Below are 18,462 nucleotides of genomic sequence, written 5' to 3'. Positions count from 1 at the left end.
TTTCTTCGGTTGATTTCGCCTCTTTGTCTTTCGGTTGTGTTTTTTTTTGTTTTGTTTTATTTATTGTTCCGTTTCGCTGGCTGTTGCAGAGGAGCGCCACCATCCTGCACTGCCTGACATGAGTACGCTCTTTTATCCGGTTGCAGCGGAATGACACACATATCCTAGCCAGCATCTCAGAAGGTTGATGGAAGATTGACGCTCCATTTGCACGTTTTTAGTAGCCTAGATCATACTCCATCTGCAGAGGTGTCGGATTTTTCCCCCTCTGAGCCGATCATCCGCCGCTCCAGCGTTTCTTTCTTTCTGTCCCTGCGCAGCATCTCTGTACGCACGGCGCACCACGGAGAAACGCGCAGCTAACCTTCCCCGTCCGTAAGAAACAGGCGTATTTTCCAATTCCTAAATCGCTTTCGCCTTCTCCAAGGACTCATCTGCACGGCTGCGCTGCGTAAAAAAACGGGAAAAGGGGGGATTTAAACGCAAACGCAGCCCAAGCATCCAAGAGCAAGCTCGCAAAATGATGGCCGGCGGAGCAGTACAGCAAAACGGGATTTTTTCAAATCCTCACCATCACAATCAACAACCACACATGGAGTCCGATCCCCCGGACTCACGTAAAAGACCCCTGGAGACTCCGACGGAGGCCAGCAGCACCAAGCGCACAAACACGGGAGGTAAGAGCAGCGATGGGGATGCGGGAGCTGTTCGGGTTTCGGTGAATGTTGCTTCGTCCTGAGGCAGGCAGAGAGAAAGGACAGCAGGTTGATCTGATTCTTGACGTAGCCTACACAGTGGAACGCTACAGCCCCAGAAATTATACAATTGTGCGTCAATTACGCAGTGATATAAACAAAGAGCGCACGATTTATTTTATCCGCTTTCTAATGAGCGACAGTCATTTTCCATCAGCATTAAAATAATCATGCCGCTTTTGATGGAAAGGAAACAATGAGAGGGACAGACGGGGGATTTGGAGGGAAGCCGCGGGCTCCCCTCGCGCACATCCTGACTGTTTCAGTCCCTTTAGATCAGCAGAATTGTTTTACTGCGTCTTAAGATTTACGCGCAGCCACAGCGGCCATGCTGGAGCCAAAATAAGGATGTAAACAAGTGAAAGCCAGATCAGGCTGGTGCGTGGTCGCAGGCTCTCATCCCGTCGACGGATGACCTTGTGATAATCTCACACATCAGCCACCATCGCCGCTTTGTGTACAATTACACAAGCGGATAAACAAGCGGACTCGTATTAACAGCAGGCCCGTGGCGAGCCAGAAAGAACAAGGGGGATCCAGAGCAGCTCCGAATGCGACAGTGTCTCTGTGTTACTGCAGCATGTCAGTGCCTGTATATTTTTATCATGCTTTGCTGTCCTGATTCTAATAACCTGCAGCTAGCAGGGAGAGATCTTTTTCTCTAAATTGTCCAATCATGTTTCTTCATTATTCTCTGGTTGGATGGAATATGGATATGTCGCCATGGCAATCACCATATTTGGTTTTTGTTTACATGCTGTCATGCGCCAAGCATTCCCATCACCCGGCATTACAACCATCAGTAGCCTATCCTGGCCATGCACCCCATCATGGACATTTGGACATACACTGCACATTTCAATGTGTTATTTACACAATACGGAAGTGCCGCGTGCACTCAGTGAAGAGATGATGAATACTTCTTATATGCAGCTCAATATTGTGAATGTACAAGACTCCCTTTAGAAATATTCTAATTAGAATTTGCAGATTTTAGGCGACAGAACCTTTTAGTGCAGACTGTTAAATGTGACTGTCAGTGTGAACATGTGATTATATTTTGGGCTCCTGCTCCTGAAAGAGAAAAAAAGAGAACTATGTCATTACCAAGACTGAGAAACATATTCCCATATAAAGAGGCAGACATGTTTAGAGAGCCAACCCTTAAAGTCAAATTTTGGAAGATTTAAATAATAATATTATTTGAATGAAGTCACATGCAGCTGCTATGCCATACTGAATGTGTTAAAATGTGACTATTTTCATGTAAAAAATGTAGTTTCTAAAACTCTCCACTGTGTTTCAGTGGAGAGGTTTTTTTTTTTTTCAGATTAATGAGATGTGTTTACTGCAGAGTATCCTGAAAGTCAAATGACCAATGCCTGGCGAATTATAAGTAAAATCTGAGATTAATTAAAAAGCTAATAAATAAAATGTGCAAAGATAATAAATCTGATTTTACTGCAGGTTTAATCAGAGAAGAACCTCCATCATATTAGAGGTGGTCAACATGACTGGATGGCATCTGAAATGTGCCCTACTGAGGTGTCATTATTGGCCTGATTTTTCAGTCTCACACTGAAATGGCACCAAGATTTCACTCGCAAAGCTCTAAATTTAGTGCAAGTAAGCATGATGGTTACTGTAATGTTTTAATAATATTAAATCTTAATAGACCCGTAGGATTTGAGTGGCCTGTCCCTTTACGCGCCCAATGACAGGTGGCACAATTTAACCTCAGTGTCTTTATTGCGACCCATAGAGAGTCCTGAGATTCAATACGTTTTTATCTTTTTGTAAATTTGTGGATTTTTGGGTGACCGGGCCCTTTCCAGCAATGACAGTCATTTTTAATAGTTCCTTCATCTCTCACCAGGAAACATGATAGGCGTCTTAAGGAGTAATAATTAGACAGAGAGAGTGTCCGGCTGAGGAGGGGTGAGCTTTAGGTTAGCGAGCGTTGTTTAACTGCGGATCGATGTAGCACCCGGAGCACTAAAGGCCCCTCCTCGCTGTATGTAAAAACCCAAGGCTGCCCCTCAGGGGACCATCCTCCTGCCTGCGTAACAGTCAGACAGCTCGTCCATTTAGACAAATGAAAAGGTTGGGATGATGATGATGATGAGCACGGCCGACCAGGCTTTCACTCTTGCAGAGAGTACGGCCGCGGCGCAGCCAGGTCAACACTCCCTGAGCCGGCAGCATCACTCCCACACACACTTCACTACAGCCCCTTAAGATAAACAACAAAGAGGAATCAGAGCTTGGTTGCAGGTCTTCTGTGAAGATTTTTTCACAAATGTCTCTTTGTTTCAATTACCAGACATTTTGGTCTTGATGATCTCTATTATGACTGATATTTACAGCCTGAATTAGTCAGATGACCCAGATGTGATTAGCCTAAAGTCTTTTTATTTCACCAATAATAAGATAACTTTCACCTTGTAGTGGTTTGATTTTGCCCAAATTGCTTTTCAACAGAAGCCTTTATATTTCACTGAGAATATGTTTTTGTATTTATATTTTTAAGCTGCACTCAGGCTGCAGTTGTAAAGTTATAGAAGTCTAAGTGCTGCTAAGAGATCATAATAATGGTTGTTTCTCTGCATGATTAGTTTACACCACACACTCCCTACCCCTGTGCTTCCTCTCTCTGTAGTGGCCTTCCTGCAGCCCCTTTTTGAAACTGAAGGCATTGTATTCCCTCACCAAGAAACTGAGACTCATGGTAAGAGAGACTTTGATTTTGATTTTCTACCTGTTTTATAATCTTTACTTTAACCTTCTTCAATGCAGGACTGATTCAGCAGTGACAACACGTACATGTGTTCTTGAAGGCCACATTCTGCGGCGTGAAATCTAAATTTTAGGGCATTTCAACGAGGAGGTCTGACTGCTGCAGGGCCTGACATTTAAATAGGATTTAAAGTAACATGTAGCACCCTCATATTCTTCTCATGATCCAGGATAATGCATGCTGATATTGTTTATATTGTGTGTTATCAGTTCCATAACATCCATTTTCATGCTTTTTATACAAATTCAGTGTTTCTTTTATCATGATACCCAACATTACTGCACAAATGAGTCCTGATGACCTTTGACCTCATGCTAGCCATATCATCGAAGCATTTGGGTTTATGACTGCTGATGTATTGTTGAAATGTTCATTCACTGATTGTGATATATGAAGGCTACAGTATGCATTGTGCTGCTGCTGTTGAGTAAAAATCACATGACTGTAGTTTTAACATTATTCCTTTTCCATAGGTAGATTGAAACGTTATGTGTAGAGCTCTAAAAGAAAGGAGAAAGCTTTTAAATCAGAAATAATTCTCTTCATCAGAGCAGAAAATGATAATTTTTCAATCATGTTCTTTTACCCAACAACTGCGTCTTAGAAATGTGTATCCGGATGTAACAATGCCTGGGCAAAGTGTTTTCCGTTCATGTCACTCTGACCTGTGTGAATCAGAAGTGAGAGTAGACATTTAATTTGAAGAAAACAAGAAAAGATGGAACTTAGATTTTTCTACTGAGCTTCCGGCTGGTTTGAGTCCAGGATTTATCCAAATGTGTGTGTGTGTGTGTGTGCGACATTACAGAGAAAGAGTTAGTCAGCTGTCAGACAGTAGGCATGGGACGCTGTAACCCTGAGGGTCGTATATCACAGCTACAGCTCATAAAAAGCTGAAGGTCTTAAAGAAGGAACGATCAATGAGTAGCTGCAGTAGCTGTTGTTCACAGGCCCCCCACCCCCACCAGCCCTCTAATCCACCAACCCAAAACCATTCTTATCTCTGCACCTCCCCTGCCCCTAACCCCGACCCAGCAGGGTTCTCCCCCCACATTAAAGGAATTCAGATTTCCCTTTAATCATGTACATATATGATCAGAGACGTTTAATGAGGTCATTCTTAATATTTGATTAAGAATAGTTTCAAACTTAGATCATTTTTTCAAAGCCAGACTTGGCCACGGTTGGCTAAATTAAAGTAAAACTCTTCCAGTAATTTCATGATTTAAGGATCTGCTGCTGTTGGCCAATCAGGGTTCAGTATTTTTACTGTGTGGACTTCTTTTAAATTCAAAATGAGACTACATTTATTTGGAGAAAAAAACCCAAAATAAAACAATCTGAATACAGCAACAGTGCTGGTTTTGAGTTAAATGCTTTTACAATATATTAAGTGGTCAAAATGATTCAGGATATGAGGATATTCATGGCTACTGGACATCAGCTGGAAATAAGACATTAAATCTCTTTATTAGACAAGAACGATAAATGTACTAAAAAAGTACCGTAGTGGCTTCAGTGCAGAGATGCACCAGCACTTAAAATATAGTTTCATTATTTATGACACTCACAGGTTGAAAGGTTAAAGCAGACATTTTCATTTAACTCGTATTATATTATATTTGTATAAAATATTGCGTGCTTTGCTAAAACTCTCCACTGACACTGTGAAGTGATATTTGTGTAGGGTACTGCATGTAACCAATACTGATCCTCCAATACCTAACAGCAGCCTCTCAGCCTAATAGAAATGACTCAGACTCAGTCCATTCAAAACAAATGCAGCTTTCATGGGGGAAAAACTGCTTGTATAAGCCATTAAGAAGTCTTATGTAAGCACAAACAAAATAAATTGGATGTTTGGGCTTTTCTTTTTTTCGATTTTCATGTAGGCGGTCAGAAAATGAACATGCGACGCCTACAGGTTTAACAGTCAGGGAAAAGTTTGCTGACCTGGACGTACAGACCTTTCAGTCCTTTCATCACTTTATATTATAGGCTTTTTTATTCTCTTCTCTTCTCTCCTGTCTGTAAGATATAATACATTCATTTAGTAAATGGATGGACTGGCAAGCTGGTGTTGGGAAGGAGGAGGGGGGCCTTGAAATGCCCTTGTCATGTGACATTAGGGGGCTATCAGTACGCAGGAAGATTTCTGTGTGTGTGTGTGTGTTGTGTAGTTGTCTTTGTGTTTTCTGTCTGACTGTAGTTGCAAAAAGTATGCAAAAGTATGAGAGAGATGAAGGAGTGTGTAAATGATGGATTGCTCTGCACATAGACGCTCATCCACGCACACTCAACATACACGTATACACACACACACACGCACACGCACACGCACACACACACACACACACACACACACACGTGCCTGCTGTGTATTGAGCCTTGGCTGCATGAGACAGAGCCTTTGATGCTATTGATCCAAGTGTTTTCTGTTGCTCCTGGAGCTGAGCGGAGCATCTTTTTTTGGGACGTCCATACAAAGGAGAGCTGCCTTCCTCACATTGATCGGCTGTCCAGGCTGAGGAGGAAGAAGCCCCTCTTTTGGCTTTGAACACCAGGCAGAGGGGGTTTAGTCCTAAATACCACTAAAAGTGCAACAGTGTGAGCCAGAATACATAGAAATTAAGATTTGTTTAATGAAATAATACGTCATTAGTTGAAGTCGTATTTTTTATACTGCTGAATGTCAAGCAGTATTTTTATAAAAAACAAAATGAGTTATACGGCTCACACTCGTCCTTCATCCTCGGTATCTTGCGGAACACGGCATTCTCCTCTGCGACACGCCTGTTTTGTTCAGAGCGTTTCTCGGCTGCTCCCTCTCCTCTCTTCCTCTTCCATTCTCTCCATCTTCCTCTCCTCCTCATCCATACTAATCATGCTCTACTTCAGACCATCACGACTGCACCCTCCTCCTCCTCCTGTCCTCCTTCACCCTCGTCCTCCCATCATTTCGTCCTCCACCCGCCCCCGTCATCAATCGCAGGCTGCCATTGACGACGCTTGCTCGGCAACCGTTTCCGAGGCTGACGATCGATTCGCAGCCGCCATCGACAGGACTCTGCCAGCGGTAGCTGAGACTTTCCTTCTCTTCCTCCACCCTCTCCTCTTCCTCTTTTTTTTTCAAGCCACTGCGTCAAAGTAAAAAAAAGAAGCCATTGTACAGGGTGGGGTGAACGGGATGAGAGGTGGGAATATTCCCACAAAGGGAGGCGTGCGATTGGTGGAGCGAGACGCTGCTCACAGCTAGCTGGTCGCTGATAGGTGAGGAGAGCGGGCGGCGATGAATATGGATAAGGGAGCGATGAAAGGGCCGATGCAGTGAGGACGACTGGAAGGGCCCCCTCCTCTGAAATAGCCTTGGTCCGTGAACAATACACACCAATTTTCTCACACACACACACACACACACTGAAGGGAGAGAAAGGAGGCGGCTGCTTCATCTTTGTTAGCGTAGCCAACATGTCTGCCTCGATTTCTACGCAGACGCCCTGATGATAGGGATCGTTTCAGTATGGAGGCATTTGATTGGTTCTCCCTAAACCTCTATTCAAACTGAATTTCTGTAGCAGGGTTTCTATTAATGATAAAAACATGGAGGTGTTACCGCGTCTGTTACTGACCAGGACTTCATATCTTTTTTTCTATTCCACATTCCACATTTCTGCAGTTGTTAGGTGACCCAGTCTGTAAATTAACATCTTTCAGCTATCAGGTTTTAGAATTATAGCTGCAAACTCTTTTCAAACAACAGGAGCCACTTATTATTTTGGTCATTTTCTAATGGAAATGTCCTCCATTTTAAAAACCGCCTCTCTAAGAACGATGATTGCTGGCATGAAAACAAAACACAGTACTAGAAGCTGCTGGTGTTATGAGTCACCTTTTTTAAGAGGAAAAAAAAAATTGAAGAACACACTCGTCTGTGATTTGGTAATCTATGAATTAGGCTTTAAGAATCTCCATTTCTCATTTCTTCTCCAAATATTTGATTATTCAAAGGGTCACGGGAAACTTAGTTGTCTTATGGCGACTGCAGGCAGCTTCTGAATCTAGTGATCAAATCAAACTGGAGCTCCTTCTGGACACTGAAAGTCACCTCCTAACACATCAAACCTAAATCAAATGAATGATGTGGGAAAAGTGAAACATTCAGATGCTGGAGAGGCAGAAAAGAGAACTATAAAGATAAAAATGTTTCCTCCTGCCTTCCTGGGCAAGCTCTCTCTGTTTATGACGGACGGCGGCCATCTTTCAGACCAAAGACAGCTGGTCAGAGCCTCACTGCTGGAGAGCTTTACATGTTTGTGTGTGTGTGTGTGTGTGTGTGTGTGTGTGAATGCTACCCCCCAACAAAAGAGCAGAGGACTGGAGGGAGTGTGTTAGACAAAGCCTGCCCCCCTTAACTCTCCCTGCTTAGGGGAGATGAATATTTTCCAAGTCCCCAGAGGTCAGAGCCTCTATACGAGAGCCCCCCTTCCTCAGTCAAGGCTGTCTTCACACCACTACACTTCAGACTTTCCCCCTAATGTGGGACTCACATCTGATGTTTCGACACAAAGATGCACAAGAGTCTGGTCTGGACCACTTGCGTACATTTGACCCATTATAGTGAGTAAAAGCAGATTGTAATAGTTTTGGAATTAAACTGCGGATTAGCCATATTTAGAGATGATTTGTGATATCTGTCAATATCCTATTTATTATTTTGAGTTAAATTAAGTTTTCAGGGGTTTCCTCAGATTTATAGTCTTGTCAACGTGGAAAGGTGTAAAATAACCTTTAGACCATCATGAAACAGTGAAACTGTCCACTGCAATACCAGGATCATTGTTATTGTGATGCTTGTGTGGATTTTGAACGAATGCTTCATGTACAAAGCCAACATTGTATTGAGTAATTATGATCAAAACTAACAGCAACATATCCAATTCATCAGATGTGTGATAAGAGGTTGTTATCGTATTTAATAGGAAACCCATATTGTCCAGATATGTTGGCAAACTGTTACCTTAATAATTGAACCAAACGATAATGGTTCCTAAATAGTGTATGTAATTTACATATAACTAGTGCAAAAAAAAATAATTTAGATATATTCATACATATGTACTGTACTATAATTTGAGACTATTGTTACAGTATTGGCTTTGATTTGAGTAGGAACTATCCTACAATAAGAGGGATTTAGTCACAGGTGACAGCGACGCAGGGAACTATCAACAATTAAACATAAGTTCTGACACACACTGTTAAATGCAAAACAAGTCCAAAAAACTATTAGAGAGCAATTTAACACACTTTATTTTGCTAATGTGTAACTGTGACACAAGTGCATTCGGTCCACACTCGATCTCTTTTCAGATTATGACTCCAAGCTAGTTACTTATGTAACTACAGTTCTCTGAATTCTGGACGACTGCCAGAGGTGGTGTGTAATATCTGGATTTCCGCCATCTGTGTTCAGGGAGAATTAAACAGAGAACACTATATACTGGGCCCAGAATCCATTGATAATACAATGAAGTAACTGCACATGTATTTTTGTAGCTATAACTCTTTAAAAGAGCGTGTCCTCTGTTTCTGCTATGAAGGGGTGACTTTAGGTATGTTTGTCAGAATGAAGCGTGTGAGAAAAAGCAACAGAACATGAGAAAGGATTTGTGATCTCCAGCCCCCCCGCCCCGCCCCTGCAGGCCCGTGGACACCAGATCCCAGGATTTGAGCCTCCAATCCCCCAGCATGGAGAGCCTATTCTGGGCCTGGCGGGTCCGCAGGGGCCTTAGCAACAGATTGGACTGTTTACTCATCCAGTTATGTCGTGGTGGAGGACCATTTATTATTTATTGTGAACGACCTCTACGTCTCCAACCCCCCCCCCCCATCCCAAATCCCCTTTTCTTGACCCACAGAGCCTTAAAGATGAACATATGCACACAGAGACACACGTACAGTTTCTGCACAGTTTAATAAACTAATGAAGACATCGGTTTTCATAACATACAAACACACACAGCAGGGTGGAAAGCGGTTACTCCAGGCCACTCTCTGACCTTGACGCTTGTGCTGCATGTACCCTTCATATTAAACTTTCTGGGAGTGGTGGGTTGGCCACATTTTCAGCACACACACACACACCCTTTAAAAACAGATGCACAGAAAATGAGGCAAGCTTTTTGTCAAATCCTTTTGAAAAATGAAATGTGTTTACTTCCTGTGTGTGTTGTAACTGCAGGGATTTGTCTGTCTGTGGGAGTGTGTTGCTTAGAGTAGTGAAAACAAAGACCCTCATCACAGCAACCAGTAGGGAACCCTGTAGTCACTCAGCTGCAGACGCACCATATCTACACACACACACACTCTCACACTATTACCTACTCTGTTCTGTAGTTGCCGGTGGTTTGAAGTCTGTCTTGCCCAAATGTTTAATTTCTTCATTTCTTGAGTGAGTCTCAGTGTGTTTGTGGTTTGTGTTGTGGGAGTGTTGAGGTTTGATAAGACTGAATGAGTGCAGTGGTGAAACAGAGCACATGCAGATGTAAGATGGGAGAAAGAAACTACCGTAAGATACCTACAATTGTAACCCCACAAAAACTCCCTCCATACTTTCCGACAGCTAAAACACCAAGAAGTAATCAGTAACAATCACCACATCTGTAATTATGGTGTTTTTCTTGTTCTTATTTGGACTGAAAGTTTACATGCTCATTATGTTGTCAGCATGAAAGAGTCGCTGCACACGGGGGCTGAGACGCTGGATCTTTGATGATGCTTCATATTAACAAGTGCAGAAAATAGTAGCAGAGAACAATGAGCCTGACATCATGCTGAGACATGAGGTTTTCTCAACACACTGCCACGAGCAGTGTGTTGTTTGTGTTAGTTTAACAGCCTAAGTAGCCATGAACCTCAGCAGATGACATTATGGTTTGACTTCCATGTTTTTGGGTTGACCTCTGTCATGTCTCCACTGTGGGGGCTTCTTTAAATTTTTTTGAATTAAGTATATCAGTGAACCAATGCGTATTAACTAAAAACTGAAACTTTTTTTTCCCAGAAAGCATTACCAGAACTCTTTCTGTTTTCCAACAAATAAATTGTTTCATGTCACCCCAAGACATTTTGCTCAAACACCCCCAAGTGGAGAAGTTTTTTACCATCACTTTTTAATTTGCAGTGAGAAGGAGTTTCTTGTTTCTCTATGAGATTTTGAGGTTAGTGTTGAAACTGATGGGTCAGGCGTGGCTAGCAGAGCCTCCGGCTGCTCATTATGCTGGAATTGATCAGCATGCGTGAGTATCACCTGCACCCCTGGGACGTCGGGTGACACGCTGAAGGGAGCGTGTGGTTTAATTACACATAATTAGAATTTGCCACTGTGACAGGTAGATATATGTGGCTTGGTTTTTCTGAAACTGCGGTAAAAATGTAACAAAACTGTGCTCTTGTGGGCAGGGTTCACACTGGATCAGGATGACACCAATGACATGAGTGGCAGGATAATTTCACAGAATGTTAATTTACCTTTGTGTTGTGTAGTAGATGCGGCTACAATTGTGGGAAATAGTGAACAAGATATCTCAAATAAGTGAGCAGCTTCACTCCAGAAAGCAACATTCATGCTATAAAAAAAAACTAATTTATGAACTGTTTTATCGTGTAAACCAGCTTCTTAACTGTTTTACTCTATTTGCAGTATATCAGCATGATCATATAGACTCACAAAACAAAACAAAATGAAGCAAATAAGTGTGATTCATTTTGTCAAAACTTCTGAAGCATTTTTAGCAAACTGGTTTATAAAATGCACACAGAGTCAAAATATTACATCTTTTAGAGTCTGCTTATGTGTCTTTGATGTACAGGAGGCTCTTTAATGTTGTACCCGAAGAACTTTTACTTTGAAACCAAAAAGAACTTTAAAAAGAGCTCAACAGAAAGATGCATCACTTTTTAAGCTTTTGTGGACTCTTTTATGTCAGAGGCTTTTAAAAAGAACCCGGTAGACCTGATAAATCTTGAGGGATGTTGATAAAACCTCCCTGTAAACAGTGCCGTTCAGCATAGTGCCGTGTGGGAGGAAGAGGCAGATAGTGCAGCACAGTTTTCAAGCCTTTTTATATATATCTGGAAGTTAGTTCATATTTATGAAAATTGAGTCATGGCAGTTACCAAACCTGCTAAAAGCTTATTTCCAAAGTGTAATTCAATCTGTGTTACATAACCCTGTTAACAAACTCAGTGCTGGAGCTCTGCAGCGCTGTTTAATGATACTGATGAGTTCAACGATAGGTTGTCGACTTGGTTGATATTGAATCTCACAGGCTTGCTGTGCATAAACACCTGCATCGAGTTTATATTTTTTACGCCTTCCTTTTGTGGAAAACTGCCATTTTAGAGATTTATAGCACAAAAGTGTTCCCAAAATATTTTCTGTATGAGAAATAATGATCAGGATCATAAAGATGCAGTCAGTTACATTTTTTAACAGGATGCACATGTTCACGGGATGAAGGATCTGTTTTTGTGTGATTTGAATTGTGGATATCTTGTTCCAGGACAGAATCTATGCTGTATATATAGATACATCGTTTTTTGCCATGTTAACACGTTCAAGTGTTACCATGCAACAGACACAAGTGATGAACATGAGTCACTGATTACATCCTCTCATATACATGATGAGTCATGTTGCCAAGGTGTGTAGGCTTGTTTATGAGACGTTGGAAATCGTCTGTTTATGGATGAGTGTGTGTGCGCTTGTGTCTGTTTTTCGCTGCAGACACGCTTTTGTATTTGTGTGTGCATGTGTGTGTGTGTGTGTGTTTCATATTTACCAATTCCCCTGCCTTATTAATACAGGCTGGTTAAAATTAGCTAGCCTCTATCTAAAGCAGGTCAGTCCAAGGCTTCGTACTCAAAGTGGGTCACTGCACCACACTGAGGAGAGGAGAGAAAATGGGAGGTGACTAGGATTGAGAGGGAAGGAGGCAAGAGTAGAGGAAACAAGAGGAGGATATGAAAGGAAAGGAGGAGGAAAGTTTGGGAGAGTGAAAGAAAAGAGGAGAAGAGAAGGATAATGAGGAGAAGACGGACGGTTTCAGGCCACAACCATGTGACACTTTTTCAAGCTTAAAAACAAAGAGCTGCTGTGAGCATTGTTAATATCAGAGAGAGAGAGGGGTTACATCATTGTTGTTACTATGCAGCTAATTAGGGATAGCCAGCTAGCCTGAGCTTCCCAAGATAAGGTTGTCGTCACTAAAATGATGAAGATGGAGAGGAGTGTTTCTCATCATGAAACTGTAAGAGGTCGGTGACGTGCTGCAGTGCAGCTGAAGTTTGACTCGAAGCACACAGGGCTGGGCCACAAAATGTGCCACAACCACCCAAAACACAGGGTTTGCAGGAGAAACATGTCTGCTGCAAACAAACCGCTGAAAATAACTGAAAAAAGGAGGTGAAGCCCATTCAACAAAAATCCTTGAATCACAACCAAAACATGACTTTCTTCAGCTAATGTTCAACTGAATTCCAGTGGAGAAAGCAAGAGGTTGTGGAGGAAGTTTAGTAATCTTGCTACGAGCTAAAGTTCTATAGATTACCTTGTTAGATTAAAATCTGATCTGATAAAAAAGATATTTCTGCCATGTTTTGGTATCTTTGCAAGTTTGCCGGTTAGCTTACGTACGCTTTGAGAGACTAACCCTAACCCTTTGGTCTCCACCTACTCAGTTTCAATAACCAATTAGATCACGTTTACTTCTCAAGTGGCTCTGCCTCTGGGAAATGTTTGTTGACCTAAAACTTCAGAGGAGTAACGGTTGAGAAGAAAAAAGAAATTCAGTTGGCGTCGGAGGGGAAGAGCCTTTAATTTAACACATAATCAGAATTAAACTCACTGAAAACACCTCACTTACTAAAGCACATCCGGGAATTCTGATTAACACAAGCTTTTATCAAGGGAGGCTAAACCTTCTGTGACAAACTGAAAAGTGGGTAAACTGAGGTTAGGTTGGTTTTTCTCTCCTCTTCATCCATGTCTAAGCTCCCTGCAGTTTGTATTTCATCACTAGCAGAGCTGAGGAAGGGCAAGGGAGTGTCAGGTTTCCTGTCTGTGTGCTCATGCTTTGACTTGGCTGAACACTCAGAGATGAGAACAGAGCCCACCCAGTATTTAACACTGTACTACCACAACAATCCCTTTACGAACTTAAGTAGTTTGGAGCGCAGGACAAAAGTGTTCGCAGACGAGATTTTCAGTATTTGAAAGAAACGACACCTGTCTCTTGAAAAATGATTAGCAGCACAACATTAAGACAAGTTTGCATTGTGACAATGTCAAATGCTACTTGTCATAGTGTTAAAGAAATCAGTGTACTTTACTGTTTCATAGTAACAGCAAATGATGAATTATGTGGGCTGTTCCAGGCAATAAACTGTGACTTTGGGAAACTACTGCCAATTAGATCACATACACAAAACCTGCTCAGAATTACAGTGTGGTATGGAATTGGGTCACAGCTGTGGTTATTCCTACTTATGTATAATGTCGAGTTACAGTAATTACGTTTCCTATTTGTAAGTCACGTTCACGTCAACATACAAATTATAATTACGACTGGGAAACTATATTTCCGATTTGGCACGTAATAACACAAAAGTGCCTCTGAAATCGTTCAATGTAAATTTAGTGTTATATTGTCAGTTGACACCCTCACACGGCCAACACTGCAATCATTCAACTGTCTTGAGTTGGGAATTTTTTCTATCTCTACCATCCTTCCCATGTGATGTGAATGTGGAATTATCCCAATTGAGTCCGGCCTGTACACGCCCACATCTTGAGAAGAGAATCTAATCATCCAAAATAAAAGATTGAATAACATCACCAGTGAGCTTGAAGGAAAGTTTGTGGTTTAAAGGCACCATTTGGTGGTCAAAACAGGAATTCAAGTTTGAGTAGAGCTTCGTAAGCCACTGTGGCAGAGATATTTAAAGCCTGTACACAACCATGTTTTGCCAATAAAGGTGTTTTCACTGGTCAGACTTCTGACTTCTCAGGACTCTGTAAGCGTGTACAGACTTACTTATGTGGTTGATTAACAACATTCACTCTTGGTGTAGTTCTGTTGCACTTGTTCAGGCAGGACAACTCCTTTATGATTTTGAGACATTAGCAAACTCCCAGCATATCTTTGCCCAATGATTGTATTTATAAACCTGAGCAGACGCCTGATCAGCCAGAATAACTGAAAACACCTGTGTGGGTGTGTAGGACTTTTACTAATTAAATGTATTTATAGCGAGGTGTCACAAACACCTCATCTCCAATGTTGTTTTGTTGCAACGAAAGTGTTAATGGGATTTAATGGGAATTATAGCTATTAAAAGGCATTTAATAATACTCAATGTAACTATATGGGATCATAAATCTTCCATTTAGTTGTACCGGGTTTCTCCACCTCACAATTAAAGCAGGATATTCTAATACTTAGCATGCATGTGTGTTTTTACAGTTCAGTGTCTCCAGTTGTTCGCCTGGGTAGCAGACAGAGAACAGCAGTGTTACAAGGTCCCTCGCCCTTGTGAGAAAGTGTGCCCCTGTAATAATAATCCTATTTTAATCTGCCTCCTGAGGTTATGTGTCCTGGATTATCAAATATGAAGAATGCTGCCAGGGAGGGAAGCTGAGACATCAGTGGCAGTTTAAAGAGACATAACACTGCAAAACCATGTCAGAAACTATGTGTAAAACCTTTATATACCTTTCCATAAAGTTCCTTTATAGAATTATAAGAACGAATAAAATGTACTTTTTTATATTATTGCTGCCAATTAGATTATGGATTTAGTTTATTTATTTATGAGTCCTCACAAGCTCTTTTTCTCAAAGCAGAGTCAATTTTAATTACATTTTTGATGATACAATATATGATTCTAAATGCTGACTGATGAAGTTGATGTAGTCATAAAACGATTAAACAAATTATGGTTTTGTTCAAGATTTAAGGCTTTAAAGTTCAACCGAATGACACAACAAACCTTTTCTTACTTACAGATAGCTATAGCGCTATCTTTCCATGCAGATAGTTTTGATTTGATTTGTCAAGGTTTTGAGATATTCACCTCTGAGATGGACAGTGGAGGAGAGTGGAATTAAATTTTTCTGCTCAAAGAACTGAAAAAATTATATTCGAAAAAGATTCAAAGTTGTATCTCATCACCCTCCAATATTTCTATGTTTTATTAGTGATATATACTGAGGTGTGACAGAGAGATATAAGTGCATTAGCATGCCATGTTATTTTGAAAGATTTATTTATATCAGTTTTTGGGACAAATCAGTTTCAAAAGCAAACTCTCTTGTTAAACAAAAGTATGTAGCTGAAACTGGAACCGAGTGTGAGGTGGTTCTACACCTTTGTTGACCCATAGCTTGTTGATATCATCGCCATGGAAACCAAGGCACAACTGTTTCAGAATGGGAGGGTTTTGGTTTTATCTACCTAGTCCCAAACACACACACACACACACACACACACACACACACACACTCATACACACACAGACATCTCTGCTGATGAACCTCTGACAGAACGCCTCCATATCTCTGTTATTGTATGTGATTCTGTACCGACAGGCAGGTCAGTGGTTTTCCAAAAGAGACAGTGGGAGGAAGAGAACTACAGTGGCCTCTGAGGTTCAGTCAGTTTTTTTCTCTCTCTCTCATTGCGTTGTCAAAGAAGCAGCAGGCTCCAACCAAAAGGTTGCAGGTTCAGTCTCAGTCTTCCTTCAAATCAGCGAGTCACTGAGTGAAGCCACTGGTTGTGTCCTCAGTCTGAATGAACCCAAAATGATTCCAATGTGCTGTTTGCTCCCCAGTCTGGCAAATTACAAAAATCACAAACAGTGACTTAAAAATGTCAAACCTTATTAAATCAGTTGACACAGCTGCAATTGGGGTTGTTTTTAATTCACATGCAGATACAACTGGGAGCCGCTTGAGGTCTTCGTTAAAGCAGTTCTTCATTTTGGCTCCAGCTGACATCAAGATCTACATCGTTTTACTTCAGCAAACTGCACAGAACACGCTCATGTTTACTAACCTGGGTGGTCTGTGAAGCTCCACAGCATTTATGACATATATTATGACGTCCAGTTGAAGAGTAGTCATTTTCCTCCATCAGGCTGATTAGATAAATCTATTTTTCCATAAAAGTCTGACTGTAGCTTCAGCTTGTGAAGACGCTCAAAGACATCTTTATCCCATCAGGGCAATTAGCTGAGCTCAGTGCTGCAAACAGTCATCACGAGGCCACATGAAACAGACGTCTTCCTGAGTTTACACCATATTCCTCAATGCAGGTGCAGCTCCATGTCAGCAGGATAAAAATATCTGGATCTGTGCACGTGTGCGTTGTGTTTGTTTATGTGAGCTTATCTGCACATGTTAATGAGTGCATGTGTGTGTGTGTGTGTGTGTGTGTGTGTGTGTGTGTGTGTCATGGCGGGTATGTGGTGTTATGCGTTTACAAGGCATCGCATCCACATTTGTTGGTTGAATCTGATTAGCTTTAATAACAAAACTGACAAGCAGCATATTCCTCAGCTCCCTCCCCTTGTGCCAAGGCGAAGGACGAGGACCAGATTCAACGGGCCCGATGCTGAAATTAGATCAGACTAATCTGGAGAGAGTGTTTAGAGGCTCGCGCAAATAGACGTGCAGAGAAAGGGGAGAGATAACGCCGACAGGGAATCATCTGATTATGGAAATAATTAGTTGTCATGGATATCAGTCATCGTTTGATGTGATTGGGTGGATTTATGCAGCTTCGGGAAGCCTCGGATGGTCGGTTGAGAGGGAGCAGAGGGGGGGAAGACGGATAGAGAGACAAATTATTCTGCTTTGGCGTAGTGGTGCGGCACCGGCTCACATCTGTTCTGTCAGACTGTGATTACTGACAAACACTTTGCTTCCTCTTCACAGTTTACACTCACTCCAACAAGATAATCCCCGGATGTCTGCATTTTGCTAACTCTAAGAAAATGTGTAAAATTGCCATAATGTCATAAATTTGTCAAAGAAAAAAGGCAGGCATGAGGGCAAAGGTTCAAACTGTCTATATAATAATGCATACTGTAGCTTTTTGTAATATTTCTTCTTTTTCAGCTTTATTTGAAGTAAAAACTACATAAACTGCAGTAGCTCTCTCTGACTTTCTGTTTCCTGTTTCCTGCTGCAGAGGAAGGCGAGTACTTCCTGAAGGTTTTGATTCCCAGCTATGCAGCGGGTTCGATCATCGGGAAGGGAGGTCAGACCATCGTCCAGCTGCAGAAAGAGACCGGAGCCACCATCAAACTGTCCAAATCCAAAGACTTCTACCCCGGTAAGACACCACCGTCGCTGCTTCAGATGGGTGGATGATGAGAAAGTAAACGAAAACATCATTCTTAGATACTTTTACACTGTTATACTCATGCTCAAAAGGAAATAACAACACTACATATAACATAATCTACAAGATTCAGACCAAAACAGAAAAGCACAAAATAGTGCGCAATACAACAGTACAAAAGAATGATTACTTTGAATATAATACTGTTTTGTGTATCTAGCTTTCTTCAACATGCATGTACATTCGGCCAGTTACCCAAAAATAACAAAATATACCATCAAATATCAAAATACCTGCACATGAAATGCAATATGCATCACCAATACCTTTTGGCTTAAGAGTGTTGAAGTGTTATAAGGTGGAGTTGCTTTATTAGCGGAACAAGGAATATACCTTTGAACAGTGATGGATGGATGGATGGATGGATGGATGGAGAGGTATGTAGAACATCTATTGATTCATCTATCCTCTTAAAGGAAGTGAAGGATGGAGGGAGTGTGTAAGT

The 18,462-nt window shown here is 41.5% G+C and overlaps 1 protein-coding gene across 3 annotated transcripts in view; it reads left to right on the top strand.

Moving 5' to 3' along the window:
* The first annotated feature begins 520 nt into the window (after positions 1-520).
* LOC139285716 (RNA-binding protein Nova-1-like) overlaps positions 521-18,462 on the top strand; it is a 71,119-nt gene continuing 53,177 nt past the window's right edge. For 2 of the 3 annotated variants that reach the window (XM_070906352.1, XM_070906351.1), the window contains exons 1-2: positions 521-677; positions 17,805-17,948. In XM_070906352.1, coding sequence (XP_070762453.1) covers positions 521-677; positions 17,805-17,948 — 301 coding nt within the window. Of the gene's footprint in view, positions 678-3,414; positions 3,484-17,804; positions 17,949-18,462 lie in introns of all 3 variants that reach the window. The other variant, XM_070906350.1, reaches the window with a different exon arrangement.

The sequence above is a fragment of the Enoplosus armatus genome, chromosome 5 (assembly GCF_043641665.1).
Source record: "Enoplosus armatus isolate fEnoArm2 chromosome 5, fEnoArm2.hap1, whole genome shotgun sequence".
Lineage (NCBI taxonomy): Eukaryota > Metazoa > Chordata > Actinopteri > Centrarchiformes > Enoplosidae > Enoplosus > Enoplosus armatus.
The sequence above is the reverse complement of the archived record's forward strand: the minus strand, read 5'-3'. Positions and strand labels throughout refer to the sequence as shown.